The 26,140-nt window shown below is 45.4% G+C and overlaps 1 protein-coding gene across 1 annotated transcript; it reads left to right on the forward strand.

The window, feature by feature from the left end:
• Positions 1-8,182: 8,182 nt before the first annotated feature.
• Positions 8,183-24,290, forward strand: LOC121587446 (solute carrier family 2, facilitated glucose transporter member 2; the record flags this gene model as incomplete). The annotated part of the gene is given in 11 exon segments (XM_045218452.1): positions 8,183-8,278; positions 8,352-8,548; positions 8,696-8,820; positions 13,016-13,131; positions 13,406-13,573; positions 13,691-13,798; positions 15,718-15,798; positions 16,885-16,989; positions 17,185-17,286; positions 23,263-23,466; positions 23,617-24,290. Coding segments are annotated over 11 exon segments (1,533 nt in total), but the record flags the coding sequence as incomplete, so codon positions are not given.
• Positions 24,291-26,140: the final 1,850 nt, after the last annotated feature.

The following is a 26,140-nucleotide window of genomic DNA, read 5'->3' on the forward strand; positions in this document are numbered from 1 at the left end:
AGCACGTCTGTAAACAGGAACAGTAACAAGCAGTATGTATTTTATTCCATCATTGACAGATCAGCTTTAAAATTGCAGATACAGTGGGGAGAAAAAGTATTTAGTCAGCCACCAATTGTGCAAGTTCTCCCACTTAAAAAGATGAGAGAGGCCTGTAATTTTCATCATAGGTACACGTCAACTATGACAGACAAATTGAGAAAGAAAATTCCAGAAAATCACATTGTAGGATTTTTAATGAATTTATTTGCAAATTATGGTGGAAAATAAGTATTTGGTCACCTACAAACAAGCAAGATTTCTGGCTCTCACAGACCTGTAACTTCTTCTTTAAGAGGCTCCTCTGTCCTCCACTCGTTACCTGTATTAATGGCACCTGTTTGAACTTGTTATCAGTATAAAAGACACCTGTCCACAACCTCAAACAGTCACACTCCAAACTCCACTATGGCCAAGACCAAAGAGCTGTCAAAGGACACCAGAAACAAAATTGTAGACCTGCACCAGGCTGGGAAGACTGAATCTGCAATAGGTGAGCAGCTTGGTTTGAAGAAATCAACTGTGGGAGCAATTATTAGGAAATGGAAGACATACAAGACCACTGATAATTTCCCTCGATCTGGGGCTCCACGCAAGATCTCACCCTGTGGGGTCAAAATGATCACAAGAACGTGAGCAAAATCCCAGAACCACACGGGGACCTAGTGAATGACCTGCAGAGAGCTGGGACCAAAGTAACAAAGCCTACCATCAGTAACACACTAGCCGCCAGGGACTCAAATCCTGCAGTGCAAGACCGTGTCCTCCTGCTTAAGCCAGTACATGTCCAGGCCCGTCTGAAGTTTGCTAGAGTGCATTTGGATGATCCAGAAGAGGATTGGGAGAATGTCATATGGTCAGATGAAACCAAAATATAACTTTTTGGTAAAAACTCAACTCAGTCGTGTTTGGAGGACAAAGAATGCTGGAGTTGCATCCAAAGAACACCATACTTACTGTGAAGCATGGGGGTGGAAAGATCATGCTTTGGGGCTGTTTTTTCTGCAAAGGGACCAGGACGACTGATCTGTGTAAAGGAAAGAATGAATGGGGCCATGTATCGTGAGATTTTGAGTGAAAACCTCCTTCCATCAGCAAGGGCATTGAAGATGAAACGTGGCTGGGTCTTTCAGCATGACAATGATCCCAAACACACCGCCCGGGCAACGAAGGAGTGGCTTTGTAAGAAGCATTTCAAGGTCCTGAGTGGCCTAGCTAGTCTCCAGATCTCAACCCCATAGAAAATATTTGGAGGGAGTTGAAAGTCCGTGTTGCCCAGCGACAGCCCCAAAACATCACTGCTCTAGAGGAGATCTGCATGGAGGAATGGGCCAATATACCAGCAACAGTGTGTGAAAACCTTGTGAAGACGTACAGAAAACGTTTGACCTGTGTCATTGCCAACAAAGGGTATATAACAAAGTATTGAGAAACTATTGTTATTGACCAAATACTTATTTTCCACCATAATTTGCAAATAAATTCATTAAAAATCCTACAATGTGATTTTCTGGATTTGTTTTTTCTCATTTTGTCTGTCATAGTTGACGTGTACCTATGATGAAATTACAGGCCTCTCTCATCTTTTTAAGTGGGAGAACTTGCACAATTGGTGGCTGACTAAATACTTTTTTCCCCCACTGTAGATTGTGGCTTCTGTCATTGAAATTATGTGCATAATTTCCAATCCCCCATATATATTTTTTGTAAATATGTACACTACCTTTCAAAAGTTTGGGGTCACTTAGAAATGTCCTTGTTTTCAAAAGAAAAGCATTTTCTTTGTCCATTAAAATAACATCAAATTGATCAGAAATACAGTGTAGACATTGTTAATGTTGTAAATGGCTATTGTAGCTGGAAAAGGCTGATTTTTAATGGGATATCTACATAGGCGTACAGAGGCCCATTATCAGCAACCATCAGTCCTGTGTTCCAATGGCACGTTGTGTTTGCTAATCCAAGTTTATCATTTTAAAAGGCTAATTGATCATTAGAAAACCCTTTTGCAATTATGTTAGCACAGCTGAAAACTGTTGTGCTGATTAAAGATGCAATAAAACTGGCCTTCTTGAGACTAGTTGAGTATCTGGAGCATCAGCAGTTGTGGGTTCGATACAGGCCTCAAGTGGCCAGAAACAAATAACTTTCTTCTGAAACTCGTCAGTCTATTCTTGTTCTGAGAAATGAAGGCTATTCCATGTGAGTTTCAGAAGAAAGTTATTTGTTTCTGGCCATTTTGAGCCTTTAATCGAACCAGGCCAGTTTTATTGCTTCTTTATCAATCAATCAATCAATCAATTTTATTTTATATAGCCCTTCTTACATCAGCTAATATCTCGAAGTGCTGTACAGAAACCCAGCCTAAAACCCCAAACAGCTAGTAATGCAGGTGTAGAAGCACGGTGGCTAGGAAAACTCCCTAGAAAGTGCGAAAACCTAGGAAGAAACCTAGAGAGGAACCAGGCTATGAGGGTGGCCAGTCCTCTTCTGGCTGTGCCGGGTGAAGATTATAACAGAACCATGCCAAGATGTTCAAAAATGTTCATAAGTGACAAGCATGGTCAAATAATAATCAGGAATAAATCTCAGTTGGCTTTCATAGCCGATCATTAAGAGTTGAAAACAGCAGGTCTGGGACAGGTAGGGGTTCCATAACCGCAGGCAGAACAGTTGAAACTGGAATAGCAGCAAGGCCAGGCGGACTGGGGACAGCGAAGGAGTCACCACGGCCGGTAGTCCCGACGTATGGTCCTAGGGTGCTCAGGTCCTCTCAGTTGGCTTTTCATAGCCGATCATTAAGAGTTGAAAACAGCAGGTCTGGGACAGGTAGGGTTTCGAACCGGAGCAGGCAGAACAGTTGAAACTGGAATAGCAGCAAGGCCAGGCGGACTGGGGACAGCAAGGTGTCATCATGCCCGGTAGTCCTGACGTATGTCGTGTCCTAGGGCTCAGGTTCTCAGAGAGAAAGAGAGAACGAGAGAATTAGAGAGAGCATACTTAAATTCACACAGGACACTGGATAAGACAGGAGAAGTACTCCAGGTATAACCAACTAACCCCAGCCCCCGACACATAAACTACTGCAGCATAAATACTGGAGGCTGAGACAGGAGCGGTCCGGAGACACTGTGGCCCCATCCGAAGAAACCCCCGGACAGGGGCCAAACAGGAAGGATATAACCCCACCCACTCTGCCAAAGCACAGCCCCGCACCACTAGAGGGATATCCTCAACCACCAACTTACAATCCTGAGACAAGGCCGAGTATAGCCCACAGAGGTCCCCACCACAGCACAAACCAAGGGGGGCGCCAACCCAGACAGGAAGATCCCGTCAGTAACTCAACCCACTCAAGTGACGCACCCCTCCCAGGGACGGCATGAAAGAGCACCAGCAAGCCAGTGACTCAGCCCCTGCAACAGGGTTAGAGGCAGAGAACCCCAGTGGAGAGGGGAACCGGCCCGGCAGAGACAGCAAGGGCTGTTCGTTGCTCCAGAGCCTTTCCGTTCACCTTCACACTCCTGGGCCAGACTACACTCAATCATATGACCTACTGAAGAGATAAGTCTTCAGTAAAGACTTTAAAGGTTGAGACCGAGTCTGCGTCTCTCACATGGGTAGGGCAGACTGTTCCATAAAAATGGAGATCTATAGGAGAAAGCCCTGCCTCCCGCTGTTTGCTTAGAAATTCTAGGGACAATTAGAGGCCTGCGTCTTGTGACCGTAGCGTACGTATTGGTATGTACGGCAGACCAACTCGGAAAGATAGGTAGGAGCAAGCCCATGTAACGCTTTTATAGGTTAACAGTAAAACCTTGAAATCAGCCCTTGCCTTAACAGGAAGCCAGTGTAGGGAAGCTAGCACTGAAGTAATATGATCAAATTTCTTGGTTCTAGTCAGGATTCTAGCAGCCGTATTTAGCACTAACTGAAGTTTATTTAGTGCTTTATCCGGGTAGCGGAAAATAGAGCATTGCAGTAGTCTAAAACCTAGAAGTAACAAAATGCATGGATTAATTTTTCTGCATCATTTTTGGACAGAAAATTTCTGATTTTTGCAATGTTACGTAGATGGAAAAAGCTGTCCTTGAAACAGTCTTGATATGTTCGATCAAAAGAGAGATCAGGGTCAAGAGTAACGCCGAGGTCCTTCACAGTTTTATTTGAGACGACTTTACAACCATCAAGATGAATTGTCAGATTTAACAGAAGATTCTTTGTTTCTTGGGACCTAGAACAAGCATCTCTGTTTTGTCCGAGTTTAAAAGTAAAAAGTTTTCAGCCATCCACTTCCTTATGTCTGAAACACAGGCTTCTAGCGAGGGCAATTTTGGGGCTTCACCATGTTTCATTGAAATGTACAGCTGTGTGTCATCCGCATAGCAGTGAAAGTTAACATTATGTTTTCGAATAACATCCCCAAGAGGTAAAATATTGTGATGTCACGAGAGGCTGTGTCCTGGAGGGACGTTACATCCCCCTGAGATGGCTGCAAACCCAGACAGCTATGGCTCCATCTGCTGGTATGGTCGGGAACTCCAACCCTCTATGGCCAATCTTCCCACGCAGCTGAAACCAATCAGGAGCTGATGAGCTGAAGGTTTGGGAAGGGAAGAGACACAATCTCCAACGTGGGCTCTCTGGAGGACAAGAGTGCTGCACGTCCACTTCCATGAGGAATATAAGGATTTGGAGATACTTACCTTTGGGGAATACTCACCTTTGGATATATGCACCTGTGGAAATACGTGTGGGACATTTGGAAGGACGTTTTGCTGGGTTGGCCACTAGCTGCAACGTGGAATACAGTAAGACTGGGGAAAAGTTATTTGAGCGAGGGAGAGTTATGATTTTGGATGTGGAAGAGACATCCCTGAACTGTTAACCCTTAAAGAGCCACCAGAGAACAGAATTGTGTTATACTTTCGTTAGTTTCCCAAGACCTTTAATAAAATCCTTGTTTTGGGTGAACCTGGTCTCCTTGCACTACTTGAGCAATCCCGCTGAAAGCTGTGTAGCCTCTCGTGACATCACAATATATAGTGAAAACAATAGTGGTCCTAAAACGGAACCTTGAGGAACACCGAAATGTACAGTTGATTTGTCGGAGGACAGACCATTCACAGAGACAAACTGATATCTTTCCGACAGGTAAGATCTAAACCAGGCCAGAACTTGTCCGTGTAGACCAATTTGGGTTTCCAGTCTCTCCAAAAGAATGTGGTGATCGATGGTGTCAAAGGCAGCACTAAGGTCTAGTAGCACGAGGACAGATGCAGAGCCTCGGTCTGACGCCATTAAAAGGTCATTTACCACCTTCACAAGTGCAGTCTCAGTGCTATGATGGGGTCTAAAACCAGACTGAATCATTTCAGTACACATTGTTTGTCTTCAGAAAGGCAGTGAGTTGCTGCGCAACAGCTTTTTCTAAAATTTTTGAGAGGAATGGAAGATTCGATATAGGCCGATAGTTTTTTATATTTTCCGGGTCAAGGTTTGGCTTTTTCAAGAGAGGCTTTATCACTGCCACTTTTAGTGAGTTTGGTACACATCCGGTGGATAGAGAGCTGTTTATTATGTTCAACATAGGAGGGCCAAGCACAGGAAGCAGCTCCTTCAGCAGTTTAGTAGGAATAGGATCCAGTATGCAGCTTGAAGGTTTAGAGGCCATGATTATTTTCTATCATTGTGTCAAGAGATATAGTACTAAAACACTTAAGTGTCTCTCCCGATCCCAGGCCCTCGCAGAGTGTGCAGATCCAGGACAGCTAAGCCCTGGAGGAATACGCAGATTCAAAGAGGTGTCCGTAATTTGCTTTCTAATGGTCATGATCTTTTCCTCAAAGAAGTTCATGAATTTATTACTGCTGAAGTGAAAGCCATCCTCTCTTGGGGAGTGCTGCTTTTTAGTTAGCTTTGCAACAGTATCAAAAAGAAATTTTGGATTATTCTTATTTTCCTCGATTAAGTTGGAAAAGTAGGATGATCGAGCAGCAGTGAGGGCTCTTCGGTACTGCACGGTACTGTCTTTCCAAGCTAGTCGGAAGACTTCCAGTTTGGTGTGGCGCCATTTCCGTTCCAATTTCCTGGAAGCTTGCTTCAAAGCTCGGGTATTTTCTGTATACCAGGGAGCTAGTTTCTTATGACAAATGTTTTTCGTTTTTAGGGGTGCAACTGCATCTAGGGTATTGCGCAAGGTTAAATTGAGTTCCTCAGTTAAGTGGTTAACTGATTTTTGTCCTCTGACGTCCTTGGGTAGGCAGAAGGAGTCTGGAAGGGCATCAAGGAATTTTTGTGTTGTCTGAGAATTTATAGCACGACTTTTGATGCTCCTTGGTTGGGGTCTGAGCAGATTATTTGTTGCGATTGCAAACGTAACAAAATGGTGGTCCGATAGTCCAGGATTTTGTGGAAAAACATTAAGATCTACAACATTTATTCCATGGGACAAAACTAGGTCCAGAGTATGACTGTGGCAGTGAGTAGGTCCAGAGACATGTTGGACAAAACCCACTGAGTCGATGATGGCTCCGAAAGACTTTTGGAGTGGGTCTGTGGACTTGTCCATGTGAATATTAAAATCACCAAAAATTAGAATATGATCTGCTATGACTACAAGGTCTGATAGGAATTCAGGAAACTCAGAGAGGAACGCTGTATATGGCCCAGGAGGCCTGTAAACAGTAGCTATAAAAAGTGATTGAGTAGGCTGCATAGATTTCATGACTAGAAGCTCAAAAGATGAAAACGCCATTTTTTTTTGTAGAATTGAAATTTGCTATCGTAAATGTTAGCAACACCTCCGCCTTTGCGGGATGCACGGGGAATATGGTCACTAGTGTAACCAGGAGGTGAGGCCTCATTTAACACAGCAAATTCATCAGGCTTAAGCCATGTTTCAGTCAGGCCAATCACATCAAGATTATGATCAGTGATTAGTTCATTGACTATGACTGCCTTTGAAGTGAGGGATCTAGCATTAAGTAACCCTATTTTGAGATGTGAGGTATCACGATCTCTTTCAATAATGGCAGGAATGGAGGAGGTCTTTATCCTAATAAGATTGCTAGGGTGAACACCGCCATGTTTAGTTTTGCCCAACCTAGGTCGAGGCACAGACACAGTCTCAATGGGTATGGCTGAGCTGACTACACTGACTATGCTATTGGCAGACTCCACTAAGCTGGCAGGTTTTTAATCAGCGCAACAGTTTTCAGCTGTGCTAACATAATTGCAAAATGGTTTTCTAATGATCAATTATCCTTTTAAAATGATAAACTTGGATTAGCAAACACAACGTGCTATTGGAACACAGGACTGATGGTTGCTGATAATGGGCCTCTGTACGCCTATGTAGATATTCCATTAAAAATCAGCCGTTTCCAGCTACATTTACAACATTAACAATGTTCTTAATTAACAGTTTTTTTGCCATTCCTGAACCTGCGACCAAAAACAAGCTACATATGGGCAGTACAAAAACAATTGAGTTAAGGATTCTGTCTCTTCGCAGCAAAATCTGCAGCGCTGGGATGGTTGTCTCCTCCATATATATAACATTCTATTGGTTACAATAATTTTCTATAATAATTTAAATGGAAAAACTGGGACGATTGGAATCCGGCGTCGTTTTGTGTATCAGTTCATAGACCATGTGCCATGGAATCGGTACATCAAAAATCTCCTCCCAACTATTTTGCAACCTGTATGGCATTGTGGTCAACGTTTTGGTCCTCAAGTAAAACTGATATATTTTTTATTTTTGACAGTTTCTTTTGCCAATTTTGGTCTTTAATGCAGGGCAAACAAACAAGTTCCCTACCTTCTCCCGTTTCCACTTGCCTCCTCCATTTTTGCAGTAATGCTGCAATCAGTTGGTTGTAATTTTGGACAGAGCAGAAATGTCCATATATTTTTGTTAACTGCATGTGTGACACACCTAATTGAACTAGTCAACTAAATATCAATCCCTTGATTAGTTTAATCAGGAAACAGTAACACTGAGTAATGTGAAGAAGTTTTGTTGCTCTGTTATTAACAGTATTTTACAGCAAATGGGACAGCATGGTGCATACAACTGTTTCCCTGCACACTAGGTCAGAGCATTACAGGCACCTTTTAATATCTCTGTGTCCTACAGCAGCTGACAGGCACTCTAGCCCTAGCAGTGTTTTCTGCAGTCTTGGGTTCTCTACAGTATGGATACAGCCTGGGAGTCATCAATGCACCACAGAAGGTACACCCACACTGTTTATTATAGTAATGAGTAAACAACTAGTAGTATTATAAACTTTTACTTTGTTTCCTAGGTGATTGAGCAGCATTATGGGCGGTCCCTGGGGGTGCTCCCTGAGGAGCGTCTCCTATCAGAGAATGATACAGAGACAAGGAAGCAGGAAGTGCATCCGTCTGTGGTCATGTATTGGTCTCTGTCTGTGTCAATCTTCTCCATCGGGGGTGTGGTGTCGTCCTTCCTGGTGGGCTTCGTTGGAGACCTGAGAGGAAGGTGTGTGTGAGCGTCCTTACCTCCCTCTTCATCTATCTGTCTCAAGATGAAACTGAATGCGCTTGTGTGACTGTGTTTGAACTCGGGTCGTCTGTATGCCACAAGACTGTGTTAGCCACTGAGCTAATGCCTATGCTGTCTGTGCAGGGTGAAGGGCATGTTGATGGTGAATGTGTTAGCAGTAATAGCAGGTCTATTGATGGGGATGGCTAAGATGTGGAAACCTCACATCCTGGTCATCGCTGGACGCTGTGTCATGGGATTCTACTGTGGTGAGTAATCAATAAATGAAGTCACACACTACAACAGGAAATAAGTATTTGGCCCAGCTCTGTCCATTACATCCTGATCACTACAAGTGTGAACAAGGCTGGTACTGACTCTCTCTCTCTCTCTCAATTCAATTTCAATTTCAATTTCAATTTAAGGGCTTTATTGGCATGGGAAATGTATGTTAACATTGCCAAAGCAAGTGAAGTAGATAGTAAACAAAAGTGAAATAAACAATCAATATTAACAGTAAACATTATACTCAGAAGTTCCAAAAGAATAAAGACATTTCAAATGTAATATTATGTATATATACAGTGTTGTAGCAATGTGCAAATAGTTAAAGTAGAAATGGGAAAATAAATAAACATAAATATGGGTTGTATTCACAATGGTGTTTGTTCTTCACTGGTTGCCCTTTTCTTGTGGCAACAGGTCACAAATCTTGCTGCTGTGATGGCACACTGTGGTTTTTCACCCAGTAGATAAGGGAGTTTATCAAAATTGGGTTTGTTTTCGAATTCTTTGTGGATCTCTGTAATCTGAGGGAAATATGTGTCTCTAATATGGTCATACATTTAGCAGGAGGTTAGGAAGTGCAGCTCAGTTTCCACCTCATTTTGTGGGCAGTGTGCACATAGCCTGTCTTCTCTTGAGAGACAGGCCTGCCTACGGCGGCCTTTCTCAATAGCAAGGCTATGCTCACTGAGTCTGTACATAGTCAAAGCTTTCCTTAAGTTTGGGTCAGTCACAGTGGTCAGGTATTCTGCCACTGTGTACTCTCTGTTTAGAGCCAAATAGCATTCTAGTTTGCGCTGTTTTTATGTTAATTATTTCCAATGTGTCAAGTAATTCTCTCTTTGTTTTCTCATGATTTGGTTGGGTCTAATTGTGTTGTTGTTGTTGTTGTCCTGGGGCTCTGTTCACAAACACAAACAGACCCCACAGAGCCCCAGGACAACAACAACAACAACAGGACCAGCTTACTTAGGGGACTCTTCTCCAAGTTCATCTCTTTGTAGGTGATGGCTTTGTTATGGAAGGTTTGGGAATCGCTTCATTTTAAATGGTTATAGAAATTAACGGCTCTTTTCTGGATTTTGATAATTAGCGGGTATCGGCCTAATTCTGCTCTGCATGCATTATTTGGTGTTTTTCGTTGTACACAGAGGATATCTTTGCAGAATTCTGCATGCAGAGTCTCAATTTGGTGTTTGTCCCATTTTGTGAATTTTGGGTTGGTGAGCGGACCCCAGGCCTCACAACCATAAAGGGCAATGGGTTCTATAACTGATTCAAGTATTTTTAGCCAGATCCTAATTGGTATGTCAAATTTTATGTTCCTTTTGATGGCATAGAAGGCCCTTCTTGCCTTGTCTCTCAGATCGTTCACAGCTTTGTGGAAGTTACCTGTGTTGCGCTGATGTTTAGGCAGAGGTATGTATAGTTTTTTGTGTGCTCTAGGCAACGGTGTCTAGATGGAATTTGTATTTGTGGTCCTGGCAACTGGACCTTTTTTGGAACACCATTATTTTTGTCTTACTGAGATTTACTGTCAGGGCCTAGGTCTGACAGAATCTGTGCAGAAGATCTAGGTGCTGCTGTAGGCCCTCCTTGGTTGGTAACAGAAGCACCAGATCATCATCAAACAGTAGACATTTGACTTCAGATTCTAGTAGGGTGAGGCCGGGTGCTGCAGACTGTTCTAGTGCCCTCGCCAATTCGTTGATATATATGTTGAAGAGGGTGGGGCTTAAAATGTGTGTGTTTTTTGCCAATTTTAACCGCACACTTGTTGTTTGTGTACATGGATTTTATAATGTCGTATGTTTTTCCCCCAACCCCACTTTCCATCAATTTGTATAGCAGACCCTCATGCCAAATTGAGTCAAAAGCTTTTTTTTAAATCAACAAAGCATGAGAAGACTTTGCCTTTGTTTTGGTTTGTTTGTTTGTCAATTAGGATGTGCAGGGTGAATATGTGGTCTGTCGTACGGTAATTTGGTAAAAAGCCAATTTGACAATTGCTCAGTACATTGTTTTCACTGAGGAAATGAACTAGTCTGCTGTTAATGATAATCCAGAGGATTTTCCCAAGGTTGCTGTTGACGCATATCCCACGGTAGTTATTGGGGTCAAATTTGTCTCCACTTTTGTGGATTGGGGTGATCAGTCCTTGGTTCCAAATATTGGGGAATATGCCAGAGCTAAGGATGATGTTAAAGAGTTTAAGTATAGCCAATTGGAATTTGTGGTCTGTATATTTTATCATTTCATTGAGTATACCATCAACACCACAGGCCTTTTTGGGTTGGAGAGTTTGTATTTTGTCCTGTAGTTAATTCAATGTAATTGGAGAATCCAGTGGGTTCTGGTAGTCTTTAATAGTTGATTCTAAGATTTGCATTTGATCATGTATATTTTTTTGCTGTTTGTTCTTTGTTATAGGGCCAAAAAGATTGGGGAAGTGGTTTACCCATACATCTCCGTTTTGGATAGATAGCTCTTCGTGTTGTTGTTTGTTTAGTGTTTTCCAATTTTCCCAGAAGTGGTTAGAGTCTATGGATTCTTCAATTACATTGAGCTGATTTCTGACATGCTGTTCCTTCTTTTTCCGTAGTGTATTTCTGTATTGTTTTAGTGATTCACCATAGTGGAGGCGTAGGCTCAGGTTTTCTGGGTCTCTATGTTTTTGGTTGGATAGGTTTCTCAATTTCTTTCTTAGGTTTTTGCATTCTTCATCAAACCATTTGTCACTGTTGTTACTTTTCTTCGGTTTTCTGTTAGAGATTTTTAGATATGATAGGGATGCTGAGAGGTCAAATATACTGTTTAGGTTTTCTACTGCCAAGTTTACACCTTCACTATTACAGTGGAATGTTTTGTCCAGGAAGTTGTCTAAAAGGGATTTAATTTGTTGTTGCCTAATTGTTTTTTGATAGGTTTCGACACTACTTTCCTTCCATCTATAGCATTTCTTAATATTATTCAGTTCCTTTGGCTTTGATGCCTCATGATTGAGTATTGCTCTGTTCAAGTAGACTGTGATTTTGCTGTGGTCTGATAGGGGTGTCAGTGGGCTGACTGTGAACGCTCTGAGAGACTCTGGGTTGAGGTCAGTGATAAAGTAGTCTACCGTACTACTGCCAAGAGATGAGCTATAGGTGTACCTACCATAGGAGTCCCCTCGAAGCCTACCATTGACTATGTACATACCCAGTGTGCGACAGAGCTGCAGGAGTTGTGACCCGTTTTTGTTGGTTATGTTGTCGTAGTTGTGCCTAGGGGGATTTGGGGAGGGAATGCTGTCACCTCCAGGTAGGTGTTTGTCCCCCTGTGTGCTGAGGGTGTCAGGTTCTTGTCCAGTTCTGGCATTTAGGTCGCCACAGACTATGTCCCTGGGTCTGGAAATGATTGATTTCCCCCTCCAGGATGGAGAAGCTGTCTTCATTAAAGTATGGGGATTATAGTGGGGGGATATAGGTAGCACACAGGAGGACATTTTACTCTGTTGAGATCATTTCCTTTTGAATTTCTAGCCAAATGTAAAATGTTCCTGTTTTGATTAATTTAATAGAGTGAGTTAGGTCTGCTCTATACCAAATTAGCATACCCCCTGAGTCCCTTCCCTGTTTCACACCTGGTAGTTTGGTGGATGGGACTACCAGCTCTCTGTAACCTAGAGGGCAACCAGTGGGTCCGTCTCCTCTATACCATGTATTTCCGATTTATTTGGTGAAGTCCAGGTTCCTGCTCTTTAGGCCAAAGGCAGATGACCTCAGGCCTTGGATATTCCAGGATGAAATAGTGAAGGCTTTGGGTTCCATAAAGTGTCTTCTTTCTTTCTTTCTTTCTTTCTTTCTTTCTTTCTTTCTTTCTTTCTTTCTTTCTTTCTTTCTTTCTTTCTTTCTTTCTTTCTTTCTTTCTTTCTTTCTTTCTTTCTTTCTTTCTTTCTTTCTTTCTTTCTTTCTTTCTTTCTTTCTTTCTCTCTCTCTCCTTTCTCTCTCTCTCTCTCTCTCTCTCTCTCTCTCTCTCTCTCTCTCTCTCTCTCTCTCTCTCTCTCTCTCTCTCTCTCTCTCTCTCTCTCTCTCTCCCCCTCTCTCTCTCTCTCTCTCTCTCTCTCTCTCTCTCTCTCTCTCTCTCTCTCTCTCTCTCTCTCTCTCTCTCTCTCTCTCTCTCTCTCTCTCTCCTTCTCAGGTCTGTCCTCAGGGTTAGTTCCTATGTATATAGGGGAGATAGCTCCAATGGCCTACAGAGGAGCTCTGGGAACCTTACATCAACTGGCTATTGTTACTGGTATACTACTGAGTCAGGTAAGACCACACACACACACCTATGTGTCTGTCCCTAATCTCTGTCCCCCTGTCACTGTCTGTGTCCATCCCTAATCTCTGTCCCCCTGTCTCTCTCTGTGTCCGTCCCTAATCTCCATCCCCCTGTCACTGTCTGTGTCCATCCCTAATCTCGGTCCCCCTGTCACTGTCCGTCCTTAATCTGTCCCCCTGTCTCTCTCTGTGTCCGTCCCTAATCTCCATCCCCCTGTCACTGTCTGTGTCCGTCCCTCATCTCTGTCCCCCTGTCCCCCAGGTGCTAGGTCTAGAGTTCCTCCTGGGTAATGACTACTACTGGCCGGTGCTGCTGGGTCTGTCTGGAGCTCCTGCTGTGTTACAGTCTCTACTGCTGCCACTGTGTCCTGAGAGTCCCAGATACCTCTACATCAAGAGAGGCATGGTGGAGGGAGGCCAAGAAGAGTACGTACTGTAGAAATATCAGCTCTCTCTTAGAAAATATATATGATCTGAATAAGAATAACCTGAATAAATAATAATTGAATAAAAAATACACACATGCTGTATGTGCATGCATTTGTAGGTCTGCGTCGTCTGAAGGGGAGAGTATGACCCATCGGCTGATCTGGAGGAGATGAGGAGGGAGAAGGAGGAGGTGGAGAAGGAGGCGCAAGTCTCTATCGCCGTCCTGGTACGTTCAATATCTCCTCTACTGAACATCTGGTGTATAGCTGTCTAATCATGTTGGTCTGGTCCTGTATTAATAATGTGATATGTGTCTGTAGTCCTGTATTAATAATGTGATATGTATCTGTAGTCCTGTATTAATAATGTGATATCTGTCTGTAGTCCTGTATTAATAATGAAATATGTCTGTAGTCCTGTATTAATAATGAAATGTGTCTGTAGTCCTGCATTAATAATGTGATATGTGTCTGTGGTCCTGTATTAATAATGTGATATGTGTCTGTGGTCCAGTATTAATAATGAAATATATCTGTAGTCCTGTAGTCCTGTATTAATAATGAAATATGTCTGTAGGCCTGTATTAATAACGTGATATGTGTCTGTAGTCCTGTATTAATAATGAAATATATCTGTAGTCCTGTAGTCCTGTATTAATAATGTGATATGTCTGTAGACCTGTATTAATAATGTGACATGTGTCTGTAGTCCTGTATTAATAATGTGATATGTATCTGTAGTCCTGTATTAATAATGTGATATGTGTCTGTAGTCCTGTATTAATAATGTGATATGTATCTGTAGTCCTGTATTAATAATGTGATATGTATCTGCAGACCTGTATTAATGCTGTAATATGCCTGTAGTCCTGTATTAATAATGTGATATGTGTATGTGGTCCTGTATTAATGCTGTAATATGCCTGTAGTCCTGTATTAATAATGTGATATGTGTCTGCAGACCTGTATTATTGCTGTAATATGCCTGTAGTCCTGTATTAATAATGTGATTTGTGTCTGCAGACCTGTATTAATGCTGTAATATGCCTGTAGTCCTGTATTAATAATGTGATATGTGTATGTGGTCCTGTATTAATGCTGTAATATGCCTGTAGTCCTGTATTAATAATGTGATATGTGTCTGCAGACCTGTATTAATGATGTGATATGTCTGTGGTCCTGTATTAATAATGAGATATGTGTCTGTAGACCTGTATTAATAATGAATATGTGTCTGCAGACCTGTATTAATGCTGTGATATGTCTGTAGTCCTGTATTAATAATGTGATATGTGTCTGCAGACCTGTATTAATGCTGTAATATGCCTGTAGTCCTGTATTAATAATGTGATATGTGTCTGCAGACCTGTATTAATGCTGTGATATGCCTGTAGTCCTGTATTAATAATGTGATATGTGTCTGCAGACCTGTATTAATGCTGTGATATGTCTGTAGTCCTGTATTAATAATGTGATATGTGTCTGCAGACCTGTATTAATGCTGTGATATGCCTGTGGTCCTATATTAATGCTGTGATATGTCTGTAGTCCTGTATTAATAATGTGATATGTGTCTGCAGACCTGTATTAATGCTGTAATATGCATGTAGTCCTGTATTAATAATGTGATATGTGTCTGCAGACCTGTATTAATGCTGTAATATGGCTGTAGTCCTGTATTAATAATGTGATATGTGTCTGCAGACCTGTATTAATGCTGTGATATGTCTGTAGTCCTGTATTAATAATGTGATATGTGTCTGCAGACCTGTATTAATGCTGTAATATGCCTGTAGTCCTGTATTGATAATGTGATATGTGTCTGCAGACCTGTATTAATGCTGTGATATGTCTGTAGTCCTGTATTAATAATGTGATATGTGTATGTGGTCCTGTATTAATGCTGTAATATGCCTGTAGTCCTGTATTAATAATGTGATATGTGTCTGCAGACCTGTATTAATGCTGTGATATGCCTGTAGTCCTGTATTAATAATGTGATATGTGTATGTGGTCCTGTATTAATGCTGTAATATGCCTGTAGTCCTGTATTAATAATGTGATATGTGTCTGCAGTCCTGTATTAATGCTGTGATATGTCTGCAGACCTGTATTAATGCTGTGATGTGTGTCTGTGGTCTTCTAGGTGCGGTCGTCTCTCTACAGGCAGCAGCTGTTTGTAGCCCTGATGATGCATCTCTCACAACAACTGTCTGGAATCAACGCTGTGAGTTACTGAGAGAGAGGGAACAACTGTCTGGAATCAACGCTGTGAGTTACTGAGAGAAAGGGGGAGAGAGGGAACAACTGTCTGGAATCAACGCTGTGAGTTACTGAGAGAGAGGGGGAGAGAGGGAACAACTGTCTGGAATCAACGCTGTGAGTTACTGAGAGAGAGGGGGAGAGAGGGAACAACTGTCTGGAATCAACACTGTGAGTTACTGAGAGAGAGGGGGAGAGAGGGAACAACTGTCTGGAATCAACACTGTGAGTTACTGAGAGAGAGGGGGAGAGAGGGAACAACTGTCTGGAATCAACACTGTGAGTTACTGAGAGAGAGGGAACAACTGTCTGGAATCAACGCTGTGAGTTACTGAGAGAGAGGGGGAGAGAGGGAACAACTGTCTGGAATCAACACTGTGAGTTACTGAGAGAGAGGGGGAGAGAGGGAACAACTGTCTGGAATCAACGCTGTGAGTTACTGAGAGAGAGGGAACAACTGTCTGGAATCAACGCTGTGAGTTACTGAGAGAGAGGGGGAGAGAGGGAACAACTGTCTGGAATCAACGCTGTGAGTTACTGAGAGAGAGGGGGAGAGAGGGAACAACTGTCTGGAATCAACACTGTGAGTTACTGGGAGAGAGGGAACAACTGTCTGGAATCAACACTGTGAGTTACTGAGAGAGAGGGGGAGAGAGGGAACAACTATCTGGAATCAATGCTGTGAGTTACTGAGAGAGAGGGGGAGAGAGGGAACAACTATCTGGAATCAATGCTGTGAGTTACTGAGAGAGAGGGGGAGAGAGGGAACAACTATCTGGAATCAACGCTGTGAGTTACTGAGAGAGAGGGGCAGAGAGGGAACAACTGTCTGAGAGAGAGAATACAGGAAGAAAAGAGAGGGATTGTGAATGAGTGAGAGAGTGAAGTGTGTGTGTGTTGAGTCACCAGTGAGTGTATTGTATCTTTGTATATTGTTTTATATTGTTGTATATTGTTTTATATCGTTTTAACAGCATGGATGAGTCAGATTGAGGTTTTTATGACTCTGCTTTACTGGATGGAAACATAATGTTTGTTTTTATCTCTTTAGATCTTTTATTACTCAACAGCCATCTTTGAGAGAGCAGGAGTCACCCAGCCTGTCTATGCAACCATTGGAGTAGGAGTTATCAATACCGTCTTTACTATGGTGTCGGTACGGAACACGCACACGCACACACACGCACACACACACACACACAGACACACAGACACACACACACACACACACATTGACACACACGCACGCACACGCACACACACACACACACACATAGACAAACCATTTGTAGGTCAGTGATGCAAACAGTCATACTGTTTAAGTGAACTAAAATGTGTGTGTGTGTTGCAGGTGGCCCTAGTGGACAGGGCCGGCCGACGGACATTGACTCTGATTGGTTTAGGAGGGATGTGTATCTGTGCCGTCGCCATGACAGTCGGCCTCGTCTACCTGGTATGACCAATCAAAATGAATTGTCTCTATCTCTCTACCAATAGGGTTTCAGTATTTGAGAGTTACATTTCCTGTCTGTATATGACTGTTTCCTATGTTTGTTAACCATCTCTTGTTCCTCCAGAGTAAAATAATTTGTATTTATTTATTTTATTTAACCTTTATTTAACTAGGCAAGTCAGTTAAGAACAAATTCTTATTTACAATGACGGCCTACTAAAAGGCAAAAGGCCTCCTGCGGGGACGGGGGCTGGGATAAAAAAAAAATATATAGGACAAAACACACATCACGACAAGAGACACCACAACACTACATAAAGAGAGACCTAAGACAACAACATAGTATGGCAGCAACACATGACAACACAGCATGGTAGCAAAACCACATGACAACAGCATGGTAGCAACACAACATGGCAGCAGCACAACATGATAGCAGTACAAAACATGGTAGAAACATAATTGGGCACAGACAACAGCACAAAGGTAAGAAGGTAGAGACAACAATACATCACGCAATGCAGCCACAACTGTCAGTAAGAGTGTCCATGATTGAGTCTTTGAATAAAGAGAGGGAGATAAAACTGTCCAGTTTGAGTGTTTTTTGCAGCTCGTTCCAGTCGCTAGCTGCACCGAACTGGAAAGAGGAGCGACCCGGGGATGTGTGCGCTTTGGGGACCTTTAACAGAATGTGACTGGCAGAACGGGTGTTGAATGTGGTGGATGAGGGCTGCAGTAGGTATCTCAGATAGGGGGGAGTGAGGCCTAAGAGGGTGTTATAAATAAGCATCAACCAGTGGGTCTTGCGACGGGTATACAGATATGACCAGTTTACAGAGGAGTATAGAGTGCAGTTATGTGTCCTATAAGGAGCATTGGTGGCAAATTTGGTGGCCGAATGGTAAAGAACATCTAGCCGCTCGAGAGCACTCTTTGCAACGGTTGGTGTGAGGTGTGACCCAGGTGCGGTGCAGGTTAGACAGTAGGCGGTAGGCAGAGATGATGAAACAAGGAACTTTACTGATGGTCCCGAAGTCAGGATACAAAATTACGGACTTTACACAAAAAAGAAAGGCGGAGCAAAGAAGACTCCAAAAAACAGGCAGACAACCAAAAATATGAAATACTCACTATGACTGAAATAATAACTAAACAGGGAGAACACTTCTCACGTACCTGTCCATACGTCCCGCGATCAGACACTGATTAGTACTGCTTGGCATAGTGAAACTAGCAGGGAATAAATACACAGGTGAATCAGATAGAAACAGGTGACACCAATAGGAAGACACCTAGTGGGTCGCTCCGGAACTGCGACCCCCTCCTGTAACAGTGCCCCCCTCCCCCAGACGAACTGCCCCAGCCATTCACCTCTGTTGTTATCAGCCCTGGGTCCAGAATGTCCCTCCTGTGCACCCAGGAATTGGAGACCCCTCCCCATCCGCCGGCAGTCCAGGATCCGGTCCACAGTAAAAGCAGGCTGCCCTCCGACGAGGCGCAGTGGGGGGAACAGGACGAGGAGGGGGAGCCAGGGGACAGGTGGTGACTGACTTGAGGAGGGACACATGGAATGTGGGATGCACCCGCATGGTGGGGGGAAGTTGCAGGCGGTAGGCCACTGGGTTGACTCGCCGGACCACTCTGAATGGCCAGACGAACTGGGGGGACAGCTTCCTGGACTCCACGCGGAGGGGAAGATCCTGCGTGGAGAGCCACACCCTCTGTCCCGGGCGATGCCTGCGGTTGGCCTGGAGTTGAGACCTGACCGAGGCTCGCTTAAGTGCTGTCCGTACCTGCCTCCAGGTGCGGCGACAGTGACTGATGTGGGCCTGGACCGACGGGACCGCCGCCTCCTCCTCTTGCTCGGGGAATGGGGGGGTTGGTACCCGTATTGGCACTGGAAGGGGGACAGGCCGGTGGATGAGCAGAGAAGGGTGTTGTGGGCGTACTCTGCCCACGCCAGTCGTTGACTCCATGTAGCTGGGTTGCTGGAGGCGTAGCACCTCAGCACCACTTCCAGATCCTGGTTGACGCGCTCCATCTGCCCATTCAACTGGGGATGGAAGCCGGAAGACAAGCTGACGGAGGCGTCGAGGCAGGTGGCGAACACCTTCAAGAACCTGGAGGTGAACTGAGGGCCACGATCCGACACCACATCTTGGGGAAGGCCATGGACCCGGAAAACGTGCTGCACCACCAACTTAGCCGTCTCCCGGTGGAAATGAAATCCAACGAGATGTGGAACCAGGGGCACTTGGGCATAGGCGGGGGTCGGAGCAGCCCTGCCGCGGGCTGACGTGAGCGCGCACACCGGGCTAGCAGCCACGAAGGCGCGCGTATCCCCATCAGCAGATTGCCAAGAACCTCCTATGCAGGAACTCCAACGTCCTGGCGCCCCACGGATGGCTGGTGAGGTCAGACGCGTGCGCCCACTGAAGCAGTCGCGAGCGCGCAGCCTTGGGTACGTACATCCTCCCCGATGGACCTCCTCCCGGATCGGCTGCTCTGACCAGCCTATCGATTCCCCACAAAACTGGGGCAGCAATCAGGGCATTGGGGACATTTACATTTTACATTTTAGTCATTTAGCAGACGCTCTTATCCAGAGCGACTTAGAGTTAGTGAGTGCATACATTTTTCATACTGGCCCCCCGCGTTGCAAACGCCATGCTCTACCAACTGAGCTACACGGGGGGGCAATGGGGTCGTCCCTCTCCACCAGGTCCACGGGGTCGAACTGCCGGGAGAGCGCATTAGGCTTGGTGTTCTTCAACCCCGGATGGTATGAGATGGTGAACCGGAACCTGGTGAAGAACAACGCCCACCTGGCCTGGCGCGAGTTGAGCCTCTTGGCTCCCTAACTGTAGGCTAAGTTCTTGTGGTCAGTCCATATGACAAATGGATGGGCGGCCCCCTCTAGCCAATGTCTCCACTCCCCCAGGGCGAGATTGACCGCTAGCAGCTCATGGTTCCCCACGTCGTAATTCCGCTCCGCAGGGAACAGCCGACAGGAGAAAAATGCGCAGGGGTGAGTCTTACCGTCCGAGAAGGAAATGCTGGAACAGGATTGCTCCCACCGCAATGTCTGAAGTATCCACCTCCACAATGAACGGCAGGGACGGATCAGGATGCCCGAGGACCGGGGCCGATGTAAAACGCCACTTCAGCGCATCAAATGTGTTCCCCACTTCCGGGATCCAGGCGAAGGGGAGTGGCTAGGGAGCTAAAATTGCGAATGAACCGCCTATAAAAATGTTCACTCATGTCCTTCGAAAATATGAGGATATCATCCAAATACACGAAGACGCTGTAGTCGAGGAGGTTCCGGAGCACGTCATTGACCAACGCCTGGAACATCGCAGGCGCGTTGACTAGACCAAACGGCATGACTTGGTACTCGTAATGCCCACTGGGTGTGTTAAACGCTGTCTTCCACTCGTCCCCCTTCCGAATCCTCACCAGGTTGTAGGCATTACGTAAGTCCAGCTTGGTGAAGACCCGGGCTCCCTGCAACGACTCGAATGCCGTCGTCATCAGGGGGAGTGGGTAGCGGTTCTTAACCGTGATGTCGTTGAGCGCCCGGTAATCAATGCACGGCCGCTGTCCACCTTCCTTTTTCCCCACGAAGAAGAAGCCTGCACCCGCTTGTGAGGTAGAGGGACGGATGTGACCCTCGACGAGTGCCTCGTTGATATACTCCCTCATGGCCAGTGTCTCCAGCCGGGACAAGTAAAACAATCGCCCTCGTGTGGGCATGGCGCCCGGCAGGAGATCGATAGCACAGTTGTATGGCCTATGAGGAGGTAGGCCCTTGGCATGCCTCTTACTAAACACCTCCCCCAGATCCCAAAACTCCCGGGAAACGCCTGCCAGGTCTGGGCTGGTGACGGAGTCTGTAGCCGCCGTCCTCCCAGTGGCAACCACCGCTAGGGCGGTAGGCAGTTCGGAATGCGGGACCCGGGGAAGACGTGAGGACTGGTAGGTGGTCTGGGACAGTAGTTTGGGCTGATGAGTGGTCGGTGGAGACCGGAACAGGACGGGGGCGGTGCCTCCCTTCAGGATGAGCCGCCCCGTGGACCAGTCTATCCGGGGTTTGTGGGTGACCAGCCAGGGGAGCCCGAGGACGAGGGGACACGCCAGAGAGTCCACAATGAAAAACTGATATCCTCCCATAGCCCCCCCGCCTCCTGGACACGCACGGGAACAGTGCGCCGGGTGATGAAGCCCGACCCCAATGGCCGGCCGTCCAGGCCCATGACTGGAACTAGCTCGGAGAGGGAGAGTAACGGAACGCTCCACCCTTAGGCCAGCCCCGCGTCCATCCGGTTTCTCTCAGCCCCAGAATCCACCAGTGCATGCGCCCGACGCGCAGCGCGGGCCCACTGAACCCTGACAGGGAGAAAAGTCTGGGAGTCTCTGGAGTTGAGGTTTCGGTTCCGGCTTGCTAGCACCCCTCCCGATACTAGCGAGCCCTCCCATTTCCCGGCTTCTCCGGGCATGAGTCGCAGTGGTGACCTGCCTGGCCGCAGTACAGGCAACGTCCCTGGCGCAGACGCCTCTGCCTTTCCATCCTGGACAGGCGCATCGTACCCAGCTGCATAGCCTCCTCCTGAGGCGTCTCCTCCCTGAATCGGTAGAAAGCCTCTGGACTGATAGGGGGACACGGAGGCGCGCCTTGCGTCATGCCTCTCTCGTGCCCTCTCACGACGCCGATTGTCTACCCGCACCGAGAGGTCGATGAGGCCGTCCAGTCACTCAGGCAGCTCCCTGAAGGAGAGTTCGTCCTTCATCCCCTCTGATAGCCCCTTAGCGTAAAGGACGACCAGGGCGGCCTCCTCCCATCCTGCCTCTCGAGCCCAGGTCAGGAACTCCACGGAGTAGTCTGCCACCGAACAGTCAACCTGCCGACAGGCCGTGAGCTGCCTCCTGGCCTCGTGCCCCGACACCACCCGAGAGGTGTCGAACACCTTGCGTATCCCGGGTGAATAGGTAGGAATCGGAGCACACCGGAGTTTGGCTCTCCCACTCCGTAATCTAGCATGGTAGGATGGTTCATCTGAATCAGGGTTAGTTTGTCAGCTGGGGTGAAAGAGGAGCGATTACGATAGAGGAAACCAAGTCTAGATTTAATCTTAGCATGCAGCTTTGATATGTGCTGAGAGAAGGACAGTGTACCATCTAGTCATACTCCCAAGTACTAAGCTCTAAACCCTCAGAGGTAGTAATCACACCGGTGGGGAAGGGGGTATTCTTCTTACCAAACCACATTACCTTTGCTTTGGAGGTGTTCAGAACAAGGTTAAGGGCAGAGAAACCTTGTTGGATACTATAATAATAAATATAATATGCCATTTAGCAGACGCTTTTATCCAAAGCAACTTACAGTCATGCGTGCATACATTTTTTGTGTATGGGTGGTCCTGGGGATCGAACCCACTACCTTGGCGTTACAAGCGCCGTGCTCTACCAGCTGAGCTACAGAGGACCACGTACTAAGAAAGACTTTGTTGTAGAGTGTTCAACACATAATCCGGGGAGGGGCCAGCCGAGTATATGACTGTATCATCTGCATATAAATGGATGAGAGAGCTTCCTACTGCCTGAGCTATGTTGTTGATGTAAATTGAGAAGAGCGTGGGGCCTAGGATTGAGCCTTGGGGTACTCCCTTGGTGACAGGCAGTCTGAGACAGCAGATGTTTTGACTTTATACACTTTACTCTTTGACAGAGGTAGTTGGCAAACCAGGCCAAAGACCCCTCAGAGACACCAATACTCCTTAGCCGGCCCACAAGAATGGAATGGTCTACCGTATCAAAAGCATTGGCCAAGTCAATTAAAATAGCAGCACAACATTGCTTAGAATCAAGGGCAATGGTGACATCATTTAGGACCTACAAGGTTGCAGTGACACATCCATAACCTGAGCAGAAACCAGATTGCATACCAGAGGTATTCTCCTCTCCTCTCCTCCCCAGAGTGTCTACTCCTGGATGTCCTACGTCAGCATGTCGGCCATCTTCCTGTTTGTGTGTTTCTTTGAGATCGGCCCTGGTCCCATCCCCTGGTTCATCGTGGCTGAGTTATTCAGTCAGGGCCCCAGGCCTGCTGCTATAGCTCTGGCTGGCTGCACCAACTGGACCAGCAACTTCATCATAGGCATGACCTTCCCTTACATAGAGGTAAGATGCATGGGCGGACGGACAGACGGACTGCGGGACGGACAGACAGATCGACAGACCCATTAACTTACCCTCCATTCTCTCTCTCTCTCTCTCTCTCTCTCTCTCTCTCTCTCTCTCTTTCCCATTACCCTCCACCTCTCCCGCCAGGCTCTGTGTGGTAGCTATGTGTTCGTCCTGTTTGCGGTGCTGTTGTTTGGCTTCACTGTGTTCACCTACCTGCGTGTGCCGGAGACCAAAGGGAAGACATTTAAGGAGATAGCAGCTGTGTTCCAGAAGGGAAGGAAACAGACACCAGGAACCAAGAATGGAACTGGTACTGGAACTGGTACTGGTACTTCCACCGAGCTGGAGCAGCTCAAATCAGACTCCCATGCCTGACACTCTCATTAGTCCAGGGGGATCCAACACTGTTCCAGCCCTGCACTAACATATCTTAATAGCTTAATCTGGTGTCTTACTGCAGGGCTGGCATAATTAGCTGTGTGACAGAATGTAAATGATGAAAGTCCTAAATCATATTGCCATCTATATAGTCGTTTACTTCCATGAACAACTCCTGACATGACTATCTTTACATATCTCATACACAGGGCCCAGAGTTTTTCCTGCTCAGGATAAAACAGCCAGAAAAACTCCTGTCTCTACTGTATCATGCATGTACAGTACAATAGTGAGAAAGACAGTAGATGGTTTTGTTTCTAGAGGCTACATTGTCCTGTTATTTACCATGTTCAATGTGTTTCTGACTGAATGTATTTACACAAGTTGAATGTCAACAAATGGGACTTTAGGATGACTATTAATAAATGACTACAAAGATAGTGCAATGAAGACTGGAATGACCCACACACAAGCATGCACACACACATGTATGCATTCTCTGTCTCTGTCTTTGTTGTCTCTGTCTCTGACTCTTTGTCTCTCTCTCTCTTTGTCTCTCTCTCTTTGTCTCTCTCTCTATCTCTTTGTCTCTGTCTCTCTCTATATCTGTCTCTGTCTCTGTCTCTGTCTCTCTCTCTCTCTGTCTTTGTTCTCTCTCTCTGTCTCTGTCTCTTTGTCTCTCTCTCTTTGTCTCTCTGTCGCTGTCTCTCTCTATATATCTTTGTTTCTCTGTCTCTGTCTCTGTCTGTCTCTCTCTCTCTCTCTCTCTCTCTCTCTCTCTCTCTCTCTCTCTCTCTCTCTCTCTCTCTCTCTCTCTCTCTCTCTCTCTCTCTCTCTCTCTCTCTCTCTCTCCTGCCAGATGGCTGTTAATGTTAAACCCAGAGGAAATTAATTGCAAACACTTTTATCAACAGACTCAGACAGACACACACACACACACACACTCACACACACATACACACACACACAAAGCAAACCCCACCAGAGCAGAATTAACTCTAATAGCTGGTTGGGTCAATTGTCATCTTAGATGGCTGCTCTCTACGTAAGCTAGAGTTTTACCTGATCATGTGACCTAGTGAAATAATATTATTATGTCCATGTTAGGAAGGAAGACTTTGCATGCCTGCATTGTTGGATTGGAACTGTGAGTTATTAAATTAGACTAAGGACACTCACCTCAACTTCATTATTGATAGAACACACAACCAATGAGACCAACCAACATTTGCTAAAGAAGAACGTGTGGCCTGGCAACAACGTTAGCCGTTGGCATTGCCGCGCTGTAAATAAATAAAGGTTGAGTTAAGATGTTTGTTAGGTGTCTGAGTAAAGTTGACGTACACTTCCAGACCCCTTTACTCCCTTCCTCATGCACACTCATGGGGTAATAGCAGCAAGGATGTGGTATTTACTGTATTGTTGACCTTTTCACAGCTAGGAGTTGTTGCCAAGACACTATTGCTGCTATACTATGGCCTCAGGAGCCAGTATGTTCAAGATACCAACATGACTATAGCTGTGAACCTGAATCAACAGAAGGTTCTGTTGTGTCCAGCCTATAGAGGGCAGTGATACAGCCCATGGTTGGGGTATGTTTTTATCAGAAACCTTTACTCAAAAACGTATGCACATACAAGCTAGACTTGGAGGACCCTGGAATTTGTTGTTCAGAATTGCTATATGTGTCAATTAGTATTTCTAATAGATGTTTCATTTATGTACAATTTTGCAGGCGCCACAACACCCACGTAGCAAATCGTTATGGAAAGCCTGTCAAGGTTGGAGTTTGGCGACCTGGCGTTGATGATAATGCATAGATCGGTAGAGGCAGGTACAAGGGATTTCCCACAGGGTCGGGAAGTATCAGCATCCGAGTGACAGATGACTCAACTGGGAGACCAGCCTCAACGAGGGGGCCAAATATGGTACAGTCTGGACAGAAGCGTAGAAAATATGGGTGTGGAGTGCATATCTGTCAATCATTATTGGTGAATGAATGCCTTAAGTGAGTGTACCATGTACTCTGTTACCTCACTCTCTGTAATGGAAGAAACCAGTTAAGATGTTAAAGGTTTTGTTCTGTTTTCATCTTTAGTATTCATTTAGAACAGATAACTTCTATTTCGTTGATATTTCACCATGTTCAGAGATGGCACATCAGAACCATAGCACAACATGTTGCCACTATATAGCCATGATGATAGGAGGATGGGGTCATTGCAATGGCTGGAATGGAATAAATTGAACTGTATCAAACACATCACACATATGGAAACCAGATGTCTGA

The sequence above is a fragment of the Coregonus clupeaformis genome, unplaced genomic scaffold (genome assembly GCF_020615455.1).
Source record: "Coregonus clupeaformis isolate EN_2021a unplaced genomic scaffold, ASM2061545v1 scaf1591, whole genome shotgun sequence".
Lineage (NCBI taxonomy): Eukaryota > Metazoa > Chordata > Actinopteri > Salmoniformes > Salmonidae > Coregonus > Coregonus clupeaformis.